General features: G+C 42.1%; 1 protein-coding gene across 11 annotated transcripts in view; it reads right to left on the reverse strand.

Annotated features, from left to right (window-relative positions):
* The window catches only part of ZFYVE27 (zinc finger FYVE-type containing 27), a 65,056-nt gene extending 43,051 nt beyond the window's left edge, over window positions 1-22,005 (reverse strand). For 3 of the 11 annotated variants that reach the window (XM_075612355.1, XM_075612363.1, XM_075612364.1), the window contains exons 1-7: window positions 21,808-22,005; window positions 20,577-20,708; window positions 18,186-18,398; window positions 16,790-16,860; window positions 14,293-14,479; window positions 12,965-13,060; window positions 8,052-8,164 (exon numbers count right to left, since the gene is read on the reverse strand). In XM_075612355.1, the coding sequence (XP_075468470.1) occupies window positions 8,052-8,164; window positions 12,965-13,060; window positions 14,293-14,479; window positions 16,790-16,860; window positions 18,186-18,398; window positions 20,577-20,581 (685 nt within the window). In that variant the 5' untranslated portion in view covers window positions 20,582-20,708; window positions 21,808-22,005. The remainder of the gene's footprint in view (window positions 1-8,051; window positions 8,165-12,964; window positions 13,061-14,292; window positions 14,480-16,789; window positions 16,861-18,185; window positions 18,399-20,576; window positions 20,709-21,807) is intronic. The other 8 variants (XM_075612359.1, XM_075612358.1, XM_075612365.1 and 5 more) reach the window with 7 other exon arrangements.
* Between the last annotated feature and the right edge of the window lie 1,210 nt (window positions 22,006-23,215).

Raw genomic sequence — 23,215 nt, forward strand, 5'->3', positions numbered from 1 at the left:
AAATGGCCGTTGTCTGGGTGTGTCCTCCTCTCACTCAATGCTCATGTCAAAACAGGATTTGCAAAATGCTGTATATATATTACCAACAAACTAGAATTGCTAACGTTTCGTGGATTCAAATTAAATCGTGTCAATTGATTGAGCCCATTATCATCCTCTGTTCTCTTATCTAATGAACCAAGGAAAGAATGCAGCAAAAAATCAGGACTATTACATTTTTTTCTAACTACAATGGCTGCCATCTTTAGGTGGACTTGAAGAACATGTTTTCACATCCATTAAATTCTTCAAAAATAGAAAACACTTGAATGATTTCACAATGACGCATGTGACGGATGAAAAGGGCAAAGTAAACAAAAAACATTTTTGTTTGGATTTTGACAAGCTGTGTGGAACGGACTTACAGGTGGAACGGACTCCGGTGGCGTTTCAAATCGTTCCTGATAAAGATGCACTAAAAAAAACCTCATCCCACAGTAAAGGACAAACCACACTAACTTTAGTTCTTTTCAGTCAAAATACAAAAAGATTTCCAAAATTAAGCTAAACTTTAAAAAAAAACATAAGTTCTTCACCTCGAGTTATATATTTCGACAGTAAATTCATGATGGGTAACGCGAGTCAAAACATGTTCATTCTAATTAAATCAGTAAATATATGTATTGGGTACAGTGAAGTTTAAATTGAAAGTAACAGCTAACATTTGTTAATATTGATTGAGGCATAATATATCCTGATAGTGAAATGAATAGACCATTAATCTTACTCCTCGCTATCAAGAAACAATGGAATTCATAACAATTACAGTATGTATTTCTGTGCAAGAGGCAGAGTTTAACAAAAATTATACAATGCACACTGCCCCCTTGTGTTCAGTTTGTTTTTGGACAATTGCATCTTTTTCTTGATCAAAAATGTATTAATAATGTTCTGTATATAAAGTTCAACCTTATGCGATACTCCCATTTACACGGTTTTTGTGTTTCTTAGTGCTACTGGTTTTTGTTTTTCACAGATTCTTACCTATCATTTTACATTTGAACCATAATAATAAAAAAAAGGTATAATTTAACCCAGTTACAGAGGAAAGGCTAAAAGGCAAAAAAAAAAAAAAATTCGATGCTATATGCCCCAAAAGCCATCCAAACAGCTCAGAACAATTAACATCAAGTCACGAGATGCTAGAGAGAAAACTATATATAAAAATAGGCAAATGTCGGCAGGTGCACGAGTCATACACAAGAAATATACTCCACCAGGTTCCAAAGAGCAAGAAAGAAGATGATTCAGCACGCCAGACCAAAAAAATAAACACAAATACTAGTTTAAAGTACAAAAATAAACATCTTTATTTTTGCACTTTAAACTTGTACTTTATTCGAACTGGCGTGCTGAATCTTCTCCCTCGATCTTTGGAACCTAAATATAGAATTGAAGCATGGGGCCTCCGGAGCAGAAAGCCGTTAATTTCAGCTCCGGGGACCCCCTGCTTCCGGAGATACTTACCTCCGAAGTAGGTGCAGGTAGCTGCTCCGGCTCAGCAAACAAGTTGAAGTTTCAATCGCCCGCGTCACATGGGCCAATAGGAAGCCGCACCGGTGACGTCCTGGCTTCCTATTGGCCCACAGGACGTGAAATCTCTGGACAACATATTGTGAACCCTTGCAGCCGAGGAGAGCGGCTACCGGCACCAATTCGCAGGCAAGCATCTCCGGAAGCAGGGGGTCCCCGGAGATAGAGAGATATCCGCCACCTTGGATTGCCTCTTCGTAAAATAAAAGTAATTTTTAGACATCTCGGTGCCCAGTGGAACTTCTCTCAAGCGTAAAATTAAGTCTGTTACACGAATATATACACATTAGCATAGAAGCCGTCAAAATGACAGCTTGGGTTTAAAAAAAAAAATAAAAAAAATTATTATTTATTAAAAACTTTAGTATCAACGTGAATTACTTGCGTGACTTTTCTTTCTCCCCACTCCTCATCGCTTTCCTTTAATATCCTTATTTCCGCCTCTCCCCTTCTCCAGCATTCTTGCTTTCTCCTCATGTGGAGACTCTCTCTCTTTCTGTGTCTGCTTTCTGTCTAAAGTTATAGCTTCCCGAATCCCCCCGACAGCAGGCTATGTGCATTATGATAGAGAGGGAAGGAGCGGCAGTCCCGCCTGGCCTTATTACAGTTTGGGCATCTGAAGCTAAACCGCGCTATTTCCAGCTTCGGTTCTTGAGCTACTTATTGGTGCAGTTACCGGTGTCCTTACTCTCTGAATATTAAAATGGCCAACAAACCTCGCAGGTCTTACAGGCCAATAGGAAGCCTCATCTGCTGCAGTATCCTCTTGGGCGGCCATTTAACCCATCGACCCCGCCCCATGATTTAGTAGCTACGTAAAACATAAATGCTGGTTTTGCTAGGGGAGATCGCGTTTTGCGCTCCCTGTGAATGAAGAACGGAAGGGGGGGTGACTTCTCCTGCTGCTCCCCCCCGTTACATCATCAGCGATGGAGCAGTCGCGTGATACCGAGTGCTGGAGGGGTCTCGCACTCCCCTGCGGCCACATTGGCACTCAAAAGGGTTAAATCCTCAGCAAGTTAACCAATAACGTCACCAGCAAATATCTTGGGAACCTGGGGGGTCCCCAAAGCTGAAAGTAACATCGTTCAGCCTCGGAAGACTCCCAGATTCCCATAGTGCAAAAAGGAAAATTAATATAGCTGGTGAAAGGTACTTTAAGGCAGCCTATATTTTACAGGCCCTAGTAAGTTTTCATACCTATTGCATCTACTACTTGCTCTCTGGAACGCGTTCACCATTGATAATCTATCCAGTGTTTTTAACCAGGGTTTCCTAGGAAGACTTGGGTTCCCCGGGCATCCCTAAAAGGGTTTTCTGCAATTTTCAGGTCAGTTGAAATTTGTACCAAATACAGAAGAATTTACAATGCATCTGATCACAGACGCACTATTAGAGTGTTGGGGTTCCTTACAATGCATCTGATCACAGACGCACTATTAGAGAGGGTTGGGGTTCCTTACAATGCATCTGATCACAGACGCGCTAGAGAGGGTTGGGGTTCCTAATGTAGCCATGTTTAAAAATGGTATACAGTTCTCTCTCATGCTGGCAGTAAGCCTGGTAAATATACAGGATTGCCAGCATTAATCATGGAGGTTTGCCCTCACACCCCTGTGAGGTGTCATATGTATCTGAGGGGAGTGGTAACAGACCTTGTGTCCATTGTTAGTGACACAGGAGGTGGAGCTATTCCTAGGGTATATAAGGCACAGCACTGCCCAAAGTTAGTGTGTTCAAGTCTATGTTCAAGGTCACTGTGTTAACTAAGAGTTCAGAGAGTGGTTCTACAGCAAGTAGCTGGGCCTGCAGCAGTAAGGCTGGCAGGGCCTACACTGTGTCCAGGGACCTGGCACAGGTGGTGATCTCCCTGAGAGGAGAGGTGATCCAACTCCATTGGGAGGGCAGATCTTCTGAAAGGAGAGTGCTGTACAAGATGAGTGGCTAAGCTGTTTGCTGCGAGGGACAGTCTGCCTATACCATCAATAAAAAATGCCCTTGTTCACCCCCATGTGTGAGTGTGAAGTTATTCCACAGCGGAAGGCACCACAGAGGAGTTCCTCATCAGAACCATCTCCCTGCGGACGCAGAGATCCTGATGAGGTGGAGGCGCTGCACTGTATGTAGGTAGGACTCGCGCACACTACCTCAGCTGCCTGTCTGGGTTGACATTCCCCATACACCATCATGCGGGAGACTCAGGAGTCCTGTTGCCAACAGGTGCACCACCGGACACGACCATGTAATGGGGACCGGTTAGACCACAGGGGCCAATGTGAGATTGGGTGGGTCAGGAAGGTCCAGAAAAACCGTTACACTTAAAATGCACCGGATCTCAGACGTGCTATTAGAGAGGGTTGGGGTTCCTTACAATGCATCTGATCTCAGATGCGCTATTAGAGAGGGTTGGGGTTATACAGAATTTTACATTAGAATTATAGGGTTCCTTAACAGCAACAACAACATTGGAATCCAGTCACCTATACCCTCCCTTTCTCTCAGTCTTCAAGACTAGACTTAAAAAGTTCCCTTCTCATGAAAGCATCAGGAAAACACTAAAACATTTCAACATCCTGTAACCACATTTAAACTTGATGACATTTCCAGGAATATTTAATGAATTCTGGTTTACTTCTGCCGTCTCTTCTGTGAAGCTGTAATACTGCCTGCTGGAAAATATGTTTGTCCCATTCATTTGAATGTGGTTCCCACCACTGGAAGCTACTTCCCTACATATTGAATAAGGGTCCAAGTCATCCGACATACAAATTAGATTAACAAAACACAAAACCCCAGCAAGCTCTTTTTGGGAACCCCTGAGCCCCCACAAAATATATATATAGATATATATATATATAAAACAAACAAATTGGAGTAGCGCCTTAGGAAGCTTGACAAGGATAAATCAGCTGTGTAAATCAGATAGAGTTAACAAAGCTATTGACCAAAGAATCCCCAAAAGGGCGAATGTGTGATAACAACTGAAATCTATAGCAAAAATAAAAAATATGAAACAAAAAATAAAATAAAAACCAGATGTCAGTTGAAATTTCAAAAAAATGTACTTAGTCCACTGGAGTTTTGCTGCCCGTATATAAGGATCACCAAATCCCAAGGATATCTGCAGAAAACAAGAAGAAAAAACAGGCGCACTCCTAGTGTGATAAAGTAAAACATTATTTATGGGGTTTTAAAATATAAAAAGCGCACTCACAAACAGAGTAAAAATAATAGCATTTATGAGATATACTCAATCGCCTTGAAGCTGTGAAGGGAATTATACTCAATCGCCTTGAAGCTGTGAAGGGAATTTATCAGCCTGTCCCGTTGGTGCCACCTCTGGTGTATCCGTTGGTTCAGCAAGGTGCACTGGAGCCCCCGCAGCCAGATGATGTAATAATCAGCAACACGGTCAGAAACTCCCTCCAGATACACCTCCCACAGCTCTCACTGCTCACCAGCAGGCAACTGCAAAACCGGAAGCGACAGCAGTCCCAAGCAAAATAGTAACAGCTCTAAGGACTTAGTGACGAAACGCGTAGGGCGTTTCCCAAAGAGGCGAGTTTGTGGCTGACATTACTGCACGAACGGAGAGAGTACCTTGGAGCTGTTACTATTTTGCTTGGGACTGCTGTTGCTTCCGGTTTTGCAGTTGCCTGCTGGTGAGCAGTGAGAGCTGTGGGAGGTGTATCTGGAGGGAGTTTCTGACCGTGTTGCTGATTATTACATCATCTGGCTGCGGAGGCTCCAGTGCACCTTGCTGAACCAACGGATACACCAGAGGTGGCACCAACGGGACAGGCTGATACATTCCCTTCACAGCTTCAAGGCGATTGAGTATATCTCATAAATGCTTGTATTTTTACTCTGTTTGTGAGTGCGCTTTTTATATTTTAAAACCCCATAAATACTGTTTTATATTTTCACACTAGGAGTGCGCCTGTTTTTTCTTCTTGTTTTCTGTCTGTAATATATATATATATATATATATATATATATATATATATATATATATATCTCAGGGGTGGGGAACGTCAGGCCGAATCAATTGGTCTGGCCCTGCTAAGGCAACTGCTATAACCGGGGTTGCGCTAATTTAAAAAAAAAATGGCCGCCGCACGCCCGATCGGGAGGAGGTGGTGTGAGGCGCCGGCAGCCCTACACGATCCCAAGCAGCCACCGTACTAGCCCCAGCAATCCCCCAGCAGCCACCGTACTAGCCCCAGCAATCCCCCAGCAGCCACCATACTAGCCCCAGCAATCCCCCAGCTGCCACCGCACTCCCCCCGCAGCATTCCCCGCACTTACCCCAGCATCCGCCCTACACGATCCCCCCAGCAGCAGCAGCAACTACCAGAGGTAGGGGGGCGGGGTTCTGTGTGGCTACATGCCTGCCGTGTGCCTGTCTGTGTCTGTATGGCCCGCAAACGATGTTATAAATATCCAAATGGCCCTTGGCAGAAAAAGGTTCCCCACCCCTGATATATATATATATATATATATATATATATATATATAATCAAAAAATAAATAGATGATATCGTTCTGTGGCTAACGAAATGCTTTTATTTGTGCTCGGCTAACACGGTACTGATACCTCTACATACATACATACATACATACATACATACATACATATATATCAAAAAGGAGTGCTATTGAGCGTGGCATATGTATACAACAGATGACAGAAGCCCAATGCTACATCCAACATGACAAAAATACACAGTAAAATACTTATATATTCTCTTGAAAAATGGTCATTTCGTTTAACCCTTTGGCCAAAGCGTTGTAAGCTTGCGAGCCACGACAAGGCAGACACCTGTTCGCAAGTCCTAACACTACCAGATAAAATACTAACCTCTCAGGATTAAAATTCTCATTTGCCTCTATTAGGAGGGAGAAAGACCACATTGGATCTATATCCAGTAGAATGAAAGGACCTACTAACTTGGGAAGTGGGGAGGGGCGGGCTTAAAACCTGGGAAGGAGGAGCCACTAACCTCCAACAGCTGAAACAGCTTCTCTGTCATACAAATTAGATTGTAAGCTCTTCAGGTCAAATTCCAGCCCCCCGTGTTTATTTTACATGCCTTGTTCTCATACATGGAGTAGGAAGGGTGGTGAGCGCACATGTAGAATATATAGGAAAAATATATAAATCAGTTGAAATTTCATCTGCATCAGTCTCATGCAGATAAAGAACACAGTTCAATATATAGCAGCCCTATGGTAAAGGTATACACCTCACTCTGGGGTCAGGGAATGACATAAACTATTACGCCAGAGCTGACGAAGGAAGGTATTTCCGAAACGCGTAGTTCCTGGTCGGTTACGTGCTGTAGTGCTGTACACGGAAAGCCACCATAGCCGTCACGTGTTTTGCCTGTTGCGGTCCTGCAGTCGGACGCGGAAGCAGGAAGACACCGCGCCAGAGCTAACAAAGTGACTGTCCGGAGCTGAAGCATAAACTTGTGTGTGAGTTTATATTAACTTCTTTATTGTAATAAAGTGTATTCTTTAACTCCCCGCCTATATCACCCTTATTGGGACGGTACGCGGGATAAGGGACATCACACATGATAGATGACAACATTCTGTGCACGGAAGACGTTGTAAAGATACTACTTGCTGAGAATGGGCTCACACACGGCCGTGTGAGTACAGCTATACTATTACATATCTTTAATAGTTTATATCATTTCCTGACCCCAGAGTGAGGTGTATACCTTTACCATAGGGCTGCTATATATTGAACTGTGTTCTTTACCTGCATGAGACTGTATCACTGATATATATTTTTCCTATATATTCTACATGTGTGCTCACCACCCTTCCTACTCCACTACCGTTTGAGGATCAAGGGATGATCCCCCTCAGATTGAGCTGCAGAACCAACAAAGGGCCAGTACAAACATCACCATATGGTTTTCTCTTTCCACGCTGTGCATATTTTGATCTTGTCGCCTGATATAGAGGCAAGGATATTAAATCTGTCCTAAAGTATTGTGAGGGAGCGCTGTAGTGATCTCTATTTTCACATCTTGTTCTCATACATATATCTGCATCTTCAACCCAGTCCTTGCCTCATGCTCTCACTCTATACTACAGAAGTGATACACATTTTATAAAAAAAATAAAAAATATTGGCAATTATTCCTCAAATAAATCATTTCATTTTTTTCCATTCTAATTTAATTTAGTGTTATAACAAATCAAGAAGCAGCACTGGACAAGTGGAAAATTAGGACGGACGCACACACGCTTCAGCGGTGAATTCTAAGAGAAATGTAAAAAGACCAAGACGATGACCAGGATGGAGGATGAAATCAGAAAATGTGTTCGAGCAACGTAGAGAAGAAAGGCTTGCAACCGCAGTACCTGGAAGATCATTGGGAAGGCTTCATCCAAGCAGTGGATCCCCAACGGCTAAAAATGATAATTATTTAGTAACATTTCAGACAATATAACTTCCTTACCTCTGTAGAAGTCAGAATTCCTCAAGAACAAGGTGCTGTTGACTAGTGCCAGAACCCAGCATAAGGGAAGGAGATAGAGAATGCACATAGAACCCAGCAGCAACCCATAAAACCTACGAAACATAAGGGGAGATATTTAAGGGTTATAGATGTGAATTCTCCAGAATCATCATATACAGTACATAGCAATAAAAGACTATCCTCTCCCAAATACTTCATCCTTAATGGAAAAAAAGCCTGCACTGCACATTGCCTTCTATGGTAGGGTCTCGGGAGGCGTGACCAGCCACATTAAATTCTAGCGGAAATCTCCCAAGTGATGGCTATGGTGGACGGCAGCCAACGCAACTGGCAGAAGCTGGCAAGGCCTATATTTACAGCACTACAATTACTCGATCCAAACGTTGTAATAGGCAAATAAACAGGAAACTGTAATGAGAAGGTTGCAACGCAATCCGATTCAGAGGTTCATCTTAAGACAGTTTCGATTGATTGATAGACATTTAGGTTTTTAAATAGTGTGTACAGTGCTGTTCATAAACAGTTTTGCAGGCACACCAAGTCCGTGCCCTGCACAACTTACAATGTAATGTTAGTGCCGAAGGCCTGGGGAAATGACGAGACTGGTCCAAAAAGTCATAAGGGGAGCGGATACTGGGACTTGAACTGGGTTCACCCACTTCAAAGACCGTGAAATTACCTATGCAATGTGCTACTCCAGTGGTGGCCAACTTCAATTGTCAAGGGACACCAACAGGTCAGGTTTTAAGAATATTCCTGTTTCAGCACAGGTAATTCAATCAGTGGCTCAGCCAGAATGACTGAGCCACTGATTGAGCCACCTGTGCTGAAGGAATAATATTCTTAAAACCTGACCTGTTGGTGTCCCTTGACAATTGGAGTTGGCCATGTTCGAGCTACTCCTTCTGTAAAAGTAACAAGAGACAGTGTGTGGCACTAATGTTCTGCTTTTAGGGGGTATATTACCAGGGATCAGCTCATCAAGATTTGCAATGTAGTGATCCAGAAACAGGTACATAAAAAAAGGTTTATTTAGCTTTAAGATATACAGTAAAACAATTAAAGACATTGGACAAACCTAATAAGGAAAGGCAGTAAAAAAAACATCATAAAGAAACCTGATGCAAAAAGCGCGGCCTTGAAATGTTGACTGCCTGCTTTACAGCAAAGGGTTAATACTGGATGCGATAAAAAATAAATAACTGGCAGCTTAGCACGTGTCACATATCACACAGACGGAAAGGGAAAGTGTTAGAGCATGATCTATGCAGAAACTATTACACACACACCCGGACACCCAAACTTTTCTGTTCTAGGATTGAAGCAGGGGGTCTCCAAAGCCGAACTGTGTTAATTTCAGCTCCGAAGACCCACTCCTTCAATCCAAACACTAAAAATAATAAGGCGATGCAGTGCAAGGGGTTTTGCTGCTTTAAGTATGGAAAGGTCAGATTGTCTGTTGCCTTTAAATAGAAAACGCTGTTAGATAATTAAAAACAAAACATTACGAGAATTACATTTTAAGGCAGCAAAGGCTGTTCAGTTTAGCAATGTACATATCATTGCGCAGTTTCAATTCAGCAATAACATGGGTTTAATGCTAGATTTAAGAAAAGAATGCAGTGCTCTCAGATACAGTATAGACATATATACTCTTGCCTCTGCTGTGGACAGTTTATGTAAATAAAATACCTAACTTAATTTTTATAAGATGCATCCCGTCACAGAATCGATCCCAGTAAAATGTGAGACTCAAAATAATGTGTGTAACTAGCGCTGTGACAGATAGAAAGGATTTATAAAGAACAAACAAGAATTAGGGGGAGGGGAGGGGAAAACTTAGTAAACCATAATTGCAGAAAAATTACAAACATATACACACACAATTTTTTTTTCTAATAAACACACACACACACACACACACACACACACACACACACACACACACACACACACTTCAGGCTTAGCATCGCTTTCTCACACAGACCGTTAGCTTCTCGGCATTTGTCATGATAATATCATGAAATATTATGTTTTTTAATTAATCTGGTGTTTCAGGGGTTAATGTGGTTACCAGTTGTTTTGAAAATACAAATATTGGGTTTATGGAAGATCAAGAATCTTCCTGGTCTGTCCAGAGCTTCAAAGAGGACTTAATTGGTGGGTTATCACTTACGGCCCAGTAAAAATACAAGGTGTGTTTATGGGGCTGATGAGATAAGGGCAGTTTTGCTAGAGATGGCTCTCGACATCTTTATAAACAGGATCCTTTTAACGTTACCTTCAAAGCTTTCTCTGGATGGTTCTGCAAGGTTCAGGGGGCGTGGCTAAAAAAAAGTTGTGTGGGCTGAGCACAGGCATTGTAAGTGAAACTTCTGTATTTTGTCACTGAAATTGTATTTTTGATGGTGATGTTTTTAATTCAATGAAAGAGATGAGTATAATTTATTGTATTTAATTTTGCGCTGAAATTTCCATACTATCACTTTGAATACATGATATAATTTACTTATAACTAAAGTAAGATACGTATATTTTGGAGTGTAACGTATCTAAATGCCGTTACTCTCAAAAGTCTTTCATTCAATGTAAATCAAAATACAATCAGTGGCAAAACTCAAAGAAGTTTGACTTAGAACGAGCGTGCTCGGCACACACCCACTTTCTTTTTTTTTTTTGGTACATTTATAACATTTTTGCTATTTGCACCATTTGTAAAAACCGTCAACCTGGCAGTTGATTTACGACAGGGGTGGGCTCATGTGGTTCTCAATGGGAAAATAATGTGTATAAGGCTTGCCTTGGAATTATGAAATCAGAATTCAACAGAGGTGTGTTTGGGACCATCCACGGGGATTTCCATTTTTCTACACCAGTGACCTCTCTGGGGAAAAACTCTGTCATATGGTAATGTAATGTATAGGGATTTCTGTTTTATCCTGTTATTTTAAGATACGGTTCTGCATTTACTGTAACAATATTCTTGTAATTATATTTTTCTGTAATTTGAAGCACTGTGTACATGTATAATATACACACACACACACGCACTAAACAATTCTTTGATAAGAAATGCTTTGGGGCTCTGAATGAACTGTTGCACGCTCTGGAGAGACTATTTACAATTTTTGACCTTTTGCTACAACAGATTTTTGTGTGTTAAGTGCATAGGTTTTTTTTCTATAATAAACAGGGACCCGAGACCCTGGCAGATATTAATTTACATATTTTGCATAACTTCTCGGGTGGTGGAAGCATATAGATATGATTGCAATTGAGTAAGGGGTTAATATTAACTCTTTGAAAGTACCTTTCAGAGAAGAAAGGTGAGTTGGCTACAGTTGCCGTGTGTATTAACCCTGGTTGCATATCTAAGTCACGTGCTCACTTGCGTGCTGTTCGTGACAGATGGTATATGGGGACGGATTGAGGGCAGATTTTGTTCATTTGAGGGACCTTTGCGAAGGTGAAAAGTGGGGCAGCTTGAGAGCTGTGTATTAACCCTTTTCCTGTATGCGGTCACGTGCTTACAGGTGTGCCATACGTGACAGCGTTGATTTCTCATACAGACCCTAAGCTTTCAGACTGGGCACCGCTTTCTCATACAGACCCTAAGCTTTCAGGCTGGGCACCGCTTTCTCATACAGGCCCTAAGCTTTCAGGCTGGGCACCGCTTTCTCATACAGACCCTAAGGCTGAGTCCCCAGTCTTCACTGTGGCACGCGCGCCCGGCGGCGCGTGCACAGCGCTACACCGCAAACTGTGGTCTGGGGGGGAGAGGGAAGGTTTGCGACGGGAGGGGGCGTGGCTGTGGGTTTGCAGGGGCGTGGTCATGGCGTCCCGCGGCTGGTTCGCCCTTATTGGCTGAACTGCCGGCGGGGGCGTGGCCGCAGATGTCAAGGTCAAATTCTCCTGCCTCCCTGAAAACCTGTCGCGCACCGACCGCTGGGGAAAGGTGCGCGACAATGTAGGGACTGGGACCGGCCGGACTGGGGGGGGCAGGGCTTGATAGCAGTGGCGGTGACTGGGACCGCAGCCTAAGCTTTCAGGCCTGGCACCGCTTTCTCATACTTACAATATGCCTGGAGACTGTGCTAAGTTTATGTATATATCTTTATTGAGGACTGATCTGTGTACATGGTCATTGTTAACAAAAGTTTAAAATAGTAATAAAAATAGTTTATTCAAATCAGCCAGCCCTGTGTCTTTAGGTGAAATACTATACAAAGGTTGGTAACATGTACACTGGTGATTATCCCTCTAAACGCTAGGTTATTAGTAATGAAGTAAAGTATCATCTCACAACTAATAATTGCATTCACCGTTTTTAAACATGCCACATTATTCCTGGCTGCAAGTAGCCTCTTTTTTGGCCTTTGAACCCATGACCAATGCTTGGCGCTTCAAATATTGACAGGTTTCACATGTGGCAGGCATGACAATAAGGCACTACAGGAGTTAGTTTACCGTTCTACTGTATGTTTGTGTTCAAATTGGAACAATCATCTGTGGCAGCAAACCTAAATTCCCAGGTCTCCCCCCTACAGAACAGTGGACCAAAGCAAACCGTATGAAGAAGCCAAACCTATGCAATGTCTTGTATATAATGTATACCCTGCTCATTATGTAACTGTATTTGTAAACATGTATTATTTGTCTTAACTCTGTGCCCAGGACATACTTGAAAATGAGAGGTAACTCTCAATGTATTACTTCCTGGTACAATATTTTATAAATAAACAAACCTAGGAGTGGGTTATCCCTCTGAGACTGTGCATCACGCAACATTCCACGGTTTGTACCATTTGCCGATCTAGAGCTTGTTGTTTGAAGGTGTTACAGATAAATTTAAAAAAAAAGGTCTAATGCAAGTAATTTCTTCTGCTACTTACTGAAACGAGTCGGATGGATTCTGCCAGTACAGAACTTGGTAGACTTTTTCACAGCTACCGCAGATCATATTCAGTAGGCCCTCAAGGTTTAGTAAACTGCAGAAAACACAGAAGAGACATCAGCGCTAAAGGTTTCTTGTTCTCATACAGAGGATTCAGCTTGAAAAAAGGTGTCAAGAGATTATCTTCCTGCAACAACACAAAAAGGTATACACAACAGCAGACCACAAACAGCAGAGTTTGTGAGTCTGCACAAACTTAAATATTTTATTTTTACCAATTGTTTTTTTTATTTAAATAAATAAATAATAAATGTCTCTCTCCAGTCTCTCCCCAGTATACTGCCCCTCTCACTATATTTACGGAAAGCACGCGGCACGTGCACGCGCGTTTGCATAGGGCCGCATGCTCTATATAACAGCCCTAACACATGAACGAGCCTGGGCCTTGGCTTTTTGTCTTCACCCACTGGTAGAATTAAAGGCTAATGACTCTGGTTCTGTGTCCCGTTTGTATCAAAAATCCTTCTTTTATTTATACATTTGCTGGAAATTATGGGTACGAACTAGTTTAAAAACCCACAGTTAACACTGATCACAATTTTGCTTGCATTTTGTTTCCTTTAATATATCACTTTGTCTCCCTTTCAACCCGTGTCTTTTTTTTTTTAAATGTATTTATTTTTTTTAAATGCGATGCTCTGTTCAAGAGATAGGAGCGTATTAAATATTAATAATCTGGGAAGTTAATAAGCTCTCCCTAGCGCAGTATGAAGGCTCCCGTGATAACCTCAAATCACTGGACAGTAAGATAATCGTGATTTTTTTTACCACTAAAAAACAAAACAAACAAAAAAAAAATATTAATTTTTTGGTTTAAATGAGCAGGATATGCTCAGGGGCACGATACTAACGGTATACGATTTAAATGCAAATGCAGGTTTAAAGTAGCGGGTTCAAGGTCCCACACAAGCAGTGTCTTCATGACAATTGTTGATGTCCCTTTTTTGTTTTCTCCATGTGCCACAGGTATCATAACAGTGCTAGCATAGTTCTTCCTGCAATAAATGCCAGCGTTAATGCCATTACTTCAAGTGGTTGGAACAGCAGGAAGACATGGTAGAAGCTTTAAAATGTTTATCCCAAATTGAACATAAGAGACCTATAACACAGCGTACGTTGAGGCTACTTTTGTTTTTAATTGCCTGCTGAATTATTTACCCCCTCTACCTGCCTGAATTATTTACAGATCTGTTCTCTAAAAAGGCTGCGTTATCATTACTCCGTAGTCGCCACCAAACCAAAATAATACGAACAGCAGGAACTTACAAGTTTTTAAATTCCGTGACGGCCTCCTGGCGGGAAAGCTGGACTTTCTGCAGCTCCTCACGCCGGACACTGTAGTATTTCCTTCGGGCTAGGTCGGGTTCAGGAAGCTGGACTTGTGAGATCTCCTGGAGGTATCCAATTAGGGCAGGTATGGAGACGAGGAGGGCACCCACAGAGAACCAAGCCACTAAGGAAACCCACATTTAGTCAATCAAAATGCACCAATGTGACTGCTCAATAATCCATCAAAAATATAATATTCAATGTATGTATGTCTTTATTTATACAGCACCATTAATGTACATAGCGCTTCACAGCAGTATTACATGTCACAATCATTTAAATAACAATTACAAAGAACACAAAAGGGTGAAGTTCTTTGGTCATAAAAGTAACATTTAGGAAAAGGACTTCCTGCCCCAAAGAGCTTACAATCTAATTGGTAGTTAGGAAGAACGTACAGAGACAGTAGGAAGGTGTTCTGGTAAGTGCATCTGCAAGGGGCCAAGGTCGATGTATGAGGTGTAAAGTATCAGCCATGCAGATGCTTCGTTAAGGAGGTGTTTTAAGATGGGTCTAAAAAGGTGGATAGAGGATGCTAGTCGAATATTGAAGGGAAGGGCATTCCTGAGGTGTGGGTCAGTCAATGAGAAAGCTTTAAGGCGGGAGAGGGCTGTGAAGACATCTTCCCCGTGCTGGGGAAGAGCTCACTTCTATTTAAATTAATGAGACTAAAATCTTCTCCAGCACGAGGAAGCTGGCATCACAGCCCATTGGATAGATGCCAAGTGTCAGTCTTATTATCCTAAAATTTAAAATAATATGTATATAGCGTTTATCTCCCAATAGGACTCAAAGCGCGTCACAGTTACAAAATAAAAGAAAACATTTAAGGTTATAAGAGAGACCAAACACAAGGAAAGATACAATACAGGGTGAAGTACGTGTGCCAACAGGTATTCATTAAGCAGACGTTCGTTTTTGTAGACAACCAATTACTTTTTTTGTTCCACCCACTTATGGAAGTAATGCTGCGGGTTTATCTATTCATTCTAATAGAAAAATGCACCTGGAAGACACATCTAAACAAAAGTACATTGACCACATGCCTTTCAACTCTGACATATTGTGCTTGTAGTAATAATCCACCCATCTCCTGGCAAGGCATTCATAGCACAAGTCTTTTGTGGATGTTATTGTTTGCCCATCCAATATACGAAGCACACAACCTGTCTATTCCATTATAATCACTAAGCTGTCATCTCTAAAGCTTAGTCAACACTTGCCACCTATTTACTCTAACATGGCCAAAAATTGGCTGCATTCACAATATGCATAGTGAAAGCTCATTCCATGTTGTTACCTTTTCTTTCTTAGGTTAGAGCAGGGGTAGCCAACTCCAGTCCTCCAAGGCCACCAACAGGTCTGTGAGGACTGGAGTTGGCCACCCTGGGTTAGAGCAATCATTATTAAAAAAAAGGAGGGGGGGGGGGAGAGAAATAAAAATAAAGATATATATAAAATATCTTTTCTATGACGTATTGGACTTCAACAATCTTCAAAGGGAAATATTGTATTTTTCTACCTTTTTTATATAAAAAAAATTATATATGTGATATGTGTGTGTGTGTGTGTGTGTGTGTGTATACACATACTGTATGTGTGTGTGTGTATGTGTGTGTGTGTGTATGTGTGTGTGTGTGTATGTGTGTGTGTGTGTATGTGTGTATGTGTGTGTGTATGTGTGTGTGTATGTATGTGTATGTGTATGTGTGTGTGTGTGTGATATATATATATATATATATATGCGCAAATGAACATACAGTAATATTTACAGTTGATATATATGTATAGATATATATATATATATAAAATAGAAAAAACACAGTACTTCCCTTTGATGTGGATTATTGAAGTCCAATACGTCATAGAAAAAAATAGTCTCAATTGTTAATCAGCAAAACACGGGCATCTGGAATCCACAGACTCCTAAATAGCCATTTCTGAGAGGAGTAGTTGGAAAGGTTTTCCGGTAGCATGCCGATCAAAGCATCCGTCATGTTCCACCTTTGTGCGGACATTATTACTTTTTCACTTTTTGCTGTTTCTTTAGGATTTATCCATATGCGAGATGTATCCATTTCAATAATTTAAAAATTCCAATACCTCAAATACAGAGTCGATATACTTTATCTTTAGAGTGCAGGGAACATGACTGTATTTGTAGGAATTTACAGGGATTCCCCCTTGTTCCCCTGCATCACATGTTCAGAGATTTTCTATATATTGTCTTTTTGGTGGTGCCGTTTGCAACTTTGTATATCTTTCGTATTATTCTATGTCCCCTAGTTTTCATTATGTAGCATCTGTGTGGGAAACACAAAAAGCTCGCTACACGTACAGGACAAGCAGAGGCGACTTGATATGTTCGTGCCTGGAGAAAATGCATCAAACTTAAAATTATGAATTATTTTAGTGGTCTAGATGTTACTCTTACCTTCATTTAGAGTGAGCAGCAGGATATTTACTGTAAAACACGTGAAAATAGAACAAAGTGGCATTTGCCACCTGTGGGAATAAAAACAAAACAAAATGTCAAAAGGGTTATTACTGTTCAATTAAATTATAACAATATCACAAATACGCCTGGTAATGGTGACAGCAGCAATAAAGTGTGCGATTCTGTCAATTGAATTTCTATAGCAAAACGGCACCAATTTATATAGCAAAGTAAACAGGGAGAAAATCGCTTTACTTTGTCATCGTCAATTTAGCAGAAAACATTGCGCGGATTACCCCACCTACTCGGATGTGTAAGCACCGAGTTAGGGTAAAGTTTCTTGTCACTTAATACATGTTGGCAGAATAAGTAGCAAACCAACCAGCTGCTAATTGTGACTGTTCCTTCATTATGTTGGGAAGCTGCTTCTGTGCCACAGACGAGTTCAAATAAAGGGGATTTAAAAAATAAATAAATAAATCACAGCCTCGCGGAATATCTAATAAAAAAAAGGACTGGTGTGACAAAGCGCAGGAGTGAACATCTGCTGCAGACCGCAGGTCTCACGTGCGCAAGCCGGGACCCCATCAAGTAAAAGGTGCAGAGAGAAAGGGAGAAGCAGGGGGGGGGGGGGAATCATCATCTGAGCTAGAAAACAAAACCATTCTCCAGGCCAAAAGCTGCCCGAATGTCAGATCTTCTATAAAAGGAAAAAAAAAAAAAAGGAAAGAGAATAAAAATATCCCTGTTTTGGTAAAACAAAGTCGGAGACTGGTAAGGGAGGTAACTGATGTACACCTGGGAGTCGCAGCAACATGTTTCAGCAACAGGAGGAAGCGAATTCAAATGACAGCATGTACTGCAGTGGGGAGCACAGAATATTATGATGAAATGCAAGTTCCCTAAAGCAGGGGGTGTGCAAACTTTTCCCCCTGCACCCCTCTGCCTGCTCTCCCCCCCACCCCCCCTTACCTTGGCTTCGGCGTCAAATGACGCAGCGGGGTCGTGTGACTTCACATTGCCATGGTAAAGTGACGTCATTTGATGCCGCGTTGCCGAGGACAAGGTAAGGGAAGTTGAAGAGGCCTCAAGCTATCCCCCGGCCTTTAATTTAAATGCCTTGAGGAAGAGTGTGCGGCCTCTGACTGCTGCGACCGCCCCCCCCCCCCCCCCCCCCGTAGAAAATCTTGCGCCCCCAAGTTTGCACACCCCTGCTCTGATACCGCTCAAAAAGTGACAGGACTGGAAATCGACACTATTAAGAAGAGACAGTTCTCTGGAGGTATTGGGAATACATCATGATTGATTTCCTGGTTAGATCAAGCTTTGCTTTCCAGAGTATATGTACCAAGTATTGCATAATAATATAAAAAAAGTGTTTTGTGGCTGTTACCTCAACAAGTATTTGATTCCTTCCCACGCATCTTTGAGGGGCTCCAAGTAAATGTCTATTCTCTTGTATGACACCACTAGGTTGAAGAGGTCAAACGCTTGAGACTTGTTCGTGCATTTAGGGGACTCGGAGTGAGACTCTGTTCTTGCTGGGCTACTCTCAGACCAGCTTTTGCCCCCCGTAGATACACCATCTCGCTCCATCGTCTGCATTCTTACATAAAAAAAAACAAAAAACATATCACATTATTATTGTATTATACCGTAGGGCAGGGTAGCCAACTCCAGTTCTCAGGGGCCACCAACAGGCCAGGTTTTCAGGATCTCTCTACTTCAGCACAGGTGGCTCAATCAGTGGGTCCTGAAAAACCTGACTTGTTGGTGACCCTTGAGAACTGGAGTTGGCCACGCCAGCAGTAGGGGCTTTGAAAAACAGATACTGTACATCCTGGCACCAGGGATAGAGCAGAGGAAATTGATTGTAATTGGTTTAGTTTGAAACCAGATGATGTAGCCATTCACTGCCTTGTAAGGCTGCATCTCTAGTGCAGGATACGGCGCAAGCGAAACAAACACTAGGACGCCAATGCATATGAACATGCAGTGCAGGAAAATATTATAAGGTATTTAACATAAACCAGGTGTTGGTCACAAGTAGAATTCTTGTGTCGGTCATTTTAACATCTCCCACGAGAAACTGCTCAAGGTTCCAATTAATAAGAAGAGTTCCGCCCAGGGCACTAGATAAACAGTTGATGTTTTTACAGTATATTTGACTGTGTGTGGGGGGTGCATTTCTGACACATGACATGCTTTAATTACTCGCCAAAGCAGCACACAAAAGCCATTTCTATATGTGCAACAAGTATTTGGGTAAAAGAATGGATATGTACACATTGCAATTTACTTCCGATCACAATAAAAACAAACAATAATGAGGTCCGTTTTAAAGTCTGACCAGAAACACACATTATATTGGCCATAATTTTAAGTATTCAAACCTTAGGGGAGACATCATTACTAATCTAAAAAGGTGAGATCTTTATTGGGATTACTGTTTTTGACTTAGATCAGGGGTGCTCAACTCCAGTCCTCAAGCACCCTCAACAGGTCAGGTCAGGTTTTAGCACAGGTGGCTAAATCTTCGACTGAGCCTCTGATTGAGCCAGGATATCCTGAAAACCTGACCTGTTGTGGTGGTAGGGGTGGTAGGGGGGGCTTTAGGACTGGAATGGAGCACCCTTGGCAGATAAACAAAACCATTGCAATTACAAGCACTGCCAATTAGGTGACCCTCGGTATGTCTTGATTTAAGCGTTTTCCTCAAGAGGTAGCCTTTCCTAGAACGAAAGTGAACTTAGGACGGTGGCATGTTTGTTAGGTTAACTTAAAGTGTCCGCATGCAACACCCTTCAAGTTGTTCTTTGTATAACATGGAATCTACTACTACACGTTGGGAGCATTTTATTCATTCTCGTTCCTTTCGTTTGTGATATATTGTGGCTACTGTTTAACTGGGCATCTCAAAAACAACGGACACATCGTAGGAGGTAAAATAATTTTACAATCACTGAACCACAAAGGTGGTTTTGCATTACAAGACTGTTCCATGTGTCTAACTGTGCTCCATTCTGCAACGAAGTCAGGTTAATTAATTTAAAAACAGCAGAAAGGGGCCATTCTCAGACACTTAGCCACCAGCATCTCACTGCATAGGTAAGTCCCTAACCCCTTACCCTAAACCGGACCCCTTAACTTCACCCCTTATCCATTCCAACTCCAGACACAGCCTAGATGTGTTGAAGGGTCTTAACTTTTGCAATTTGCTCCCAAATCAAATTCATGCATTAAAAATCAAAATAAATGAAGCCCCTTCGCTGCCAGATGGGACAGAACCCATTGCAGACTTCCATAAAAATTAAAAAAAAAAAATTTTTTTGCATGAAGTATCACAGGGATTTCATGTTTTCAAACAAGTCTCTTAATCACATGTACCTGAACAAGATGAGACAAACAAAACTATTCCCTGATGCATGGAGTTACGACAACTCACGCTTCACCTCACTAGGGGGGTCTACGTATGAATGTAGAGACACGTGCGTTTAGACGCTATGCTCTGGTGTTTGGCGCAGAGCTGCGGCTTTAGAACAGTTCCTTACATCCGATGCAGTATTTTAAAGACTTGCGCACTTCAGATATGGAGGATTATTGGAGGCAAATAAAAAAAAAAGGAAAGAGAATGGCGCGCAGACACATCTCACTATAATCTCTACACTATGTAACTTCTCCCAAACTCTCCTATGCATACTCCCCAAGGAGCAAAATACTTTGATGCGTGGGTGCAGAATGTAAATGTCCTGGTTTTGCCCCGAAATGGTCTTGGTACACATACCCCATGATACTGCTATGTTCTGATGGTCCTATATAGAGATGGCCGAACCTGTCAAGATTCGATCCGCTGATTTTCCGCACTGGTTTTACCAAAATCGGATTTCCGTGTGCGGATCGGAAGGTTGATTGGGCACTAAAAAATGCGGATTGTCAATACTTATTGGTAAATATCCATTTTATTAGTCTTCATTTGTTAGAAACATACATATTTTTGCCACCTATTTGTTATTGTATTGGTGTAGTACAAAATAGTTGGAAAACGGAAGTATTTTTATGCATTAAAAACGTTGAATTAATATTCTCACCTAAAATATGTACCCGGATTTGACATTGCAAGTTTGATGCAAAACGCGTGTCAAATTCTATATTCGGTATTTCTGGTGTATACAAATAAATGTATTTTTCTTAAAAATATGCCCCCTACGTCTTGGTAAAATATATTTCATGAAAATATATTTTTCTGATAAAACAAACAAATCTTAGACATTAAAATAAAAAAAAATACTATAACTTATTAGCAGTCATGTTTAATTATAACATTTAAAAGGGATACTAAACCATTGATCTATTATTAAAATGTATTGTTTATATACATTGCACATGATCAAGTCTATTTGGGCACAAATGCCACAATAACCCAGTCTCTGTGCCTTTTACGCTACCTTACAGCTGGAACAGTTGCAATTGCCAAATTTCATAGGATCACTGCAGGTGAATATGTGCAACAAGCCAAACCCCCCCCCCCCCCCCCCAAAAAAAATCTTACATGTACAATACAAGGCAAAAAGAAATCATTTTATTTCTGCATTAGTTTCCTAAGCATTGCCCCCTTCAAAACTGACCCAGAGTCACTTCTACCAACCATTGTGGCCAAGGACTGCCATCTACTGCACTTATTCCCTCGCCTGCTGTCTCTACAAGTCTCCCAACATAGCACTTAGATTGTGAGCTCTCCCGGGCAGGGATTTAATTTTCTATTGTCTGACTTTGCTGCACTTATTGTATTATAATTCCCTGTACTATGTTGTCTCTTTTGTGAAGTGCCGAGTACACTGTGGGCACTATATAAAGATATATATACTTCCTATATTGTACATGACACATTATGTCCCTGAGCAATACACAGGTGACATGATCCTTTATAATATAAAACTTCCCTATTTCCCTGCCTTGTTGCCTGGACTGTATGTCGTTTGTATAAGGCATCTTCCCCATGTCAGGATCCCTCTTACCTTCTGCCCCCCTAGCACAGGCTCAGCATTCTCCCTGTCTCAGTTCCCCTTCTTCTTGGCTTCCCTTAGCATTTCCTGTTTGCAGTCATTGTGACGTCGGGGAGCAGCAGCTCAGCCAGTGAGTGTGGCTGTGTCAGGGAGGCTGGGCCACATGGTGTTAACTCTGCCGCTGCTGTAGGCAGAGACACTAGGCAGAGAAGCCTAGCTCCACGTCATCATGCACTTGAAGTCCAGTCCTGGGTGTCCCACTTCCCCCCATGGAAATGGAGGACTACATCAACCAGAATGCTCTGGGATTGGAGCCAAAAACCAAGGACTGGAGCAGAATGTGCTGCTGACACGGAGCCGGGTGGGCGGCGTTTGAAAATACAAACCTTCACTGCACAGAATCCTACCAGGCATTCCACAGCAATGCCTCAACTTGCAGGGAGTGAGCTGTCAGTGATCAGTCACCCAAGTTCAGTGACACCCTGTTACATTGTGTAAGCACTGTAAATCATACCCTCCAACTGTACCTATGTGTGTGTGTATGTCACTTGTGTATCTATTTATAAATTTTTTCATGTTGCAAATGTTGGATGGTCTAATATACTGTAAATGTGTGTAAGGGATTTGCCTTTAAAATGACTCACTGGGGCACACTTGTTCTGCAGCAATTGCTTATTTTTTTATTTAATTTACATGACTTGCTTGCTGCAGAACTAGAGCAATGTGGGCTTCAGACCCCTCTAACGAGGGTGACCATATTTGTCCCGACAAAAACTGGGACAAATATTGCGCATGCGCAGTTGAATGGCGAGTGCTTACGCGCGATGAGTGCTTGCCGACCGCTCGTGCACATGTGCGATCAAAGATTGCCGGTTGCACATGCGCGATCGGAGCTTGCCAGGTTGCGCATGCGCGAGCGGAGCTTGCAGGTTGCACATGTGCAATGGGAGCTTGCCGGTTGCGCATGCGCGATGGGAGCTTGCCGGTTGCGCATGCGCGATGGGAGCTTGCCGGTTGCGCATGCGCGATCTGAGCTTGTTGGTTGCGCATGCGTGATCGCAGCTTGCCGGTTGCGCATGCGTGATCGCAGCTTGCCGGTTGCGCATGCGCGATCGCAGCTTGCCGACGCTGGTAGAAAACTGGGATATTGGCCCAAACAGTTAACGGGAGTTTTACAAATCTGAAGATTTTCTTCCCCTGACGAAGTACCTTTGGAGTACGAAACGTGCAGGGAAATCTGGGTAGCAGAGACGGCACTTCCGGCCCTCTGCTCGCGCCATCGGTCTGTTGGAGTTCCCTTCTTCCTAGCCTTCATGTATCCACTTGCTGTCTTGGCCACTTGGCCACTTGGGCACCGGCCCAACTCCTAGTAGAAGGGACTCCTTCCACTTAGGGACCATGGTGTGAGCCATGCTGTATT

Source organism: Ascaphus truei, chromosome 8 (genome assembly GCF_040206685.1).
Source record: "Ascaphus truei isolate aAscTru1 chromosome 8, aAscTru1.hap1, whole genome shotgun sequence".
NCBI classification, from domain to species: domain Eukaryota; kingdom Metazoa; phylum Chordata; class Amphibia; order Anura; family Ascaphidae; genus Ascaphus; species Ascaphus truei.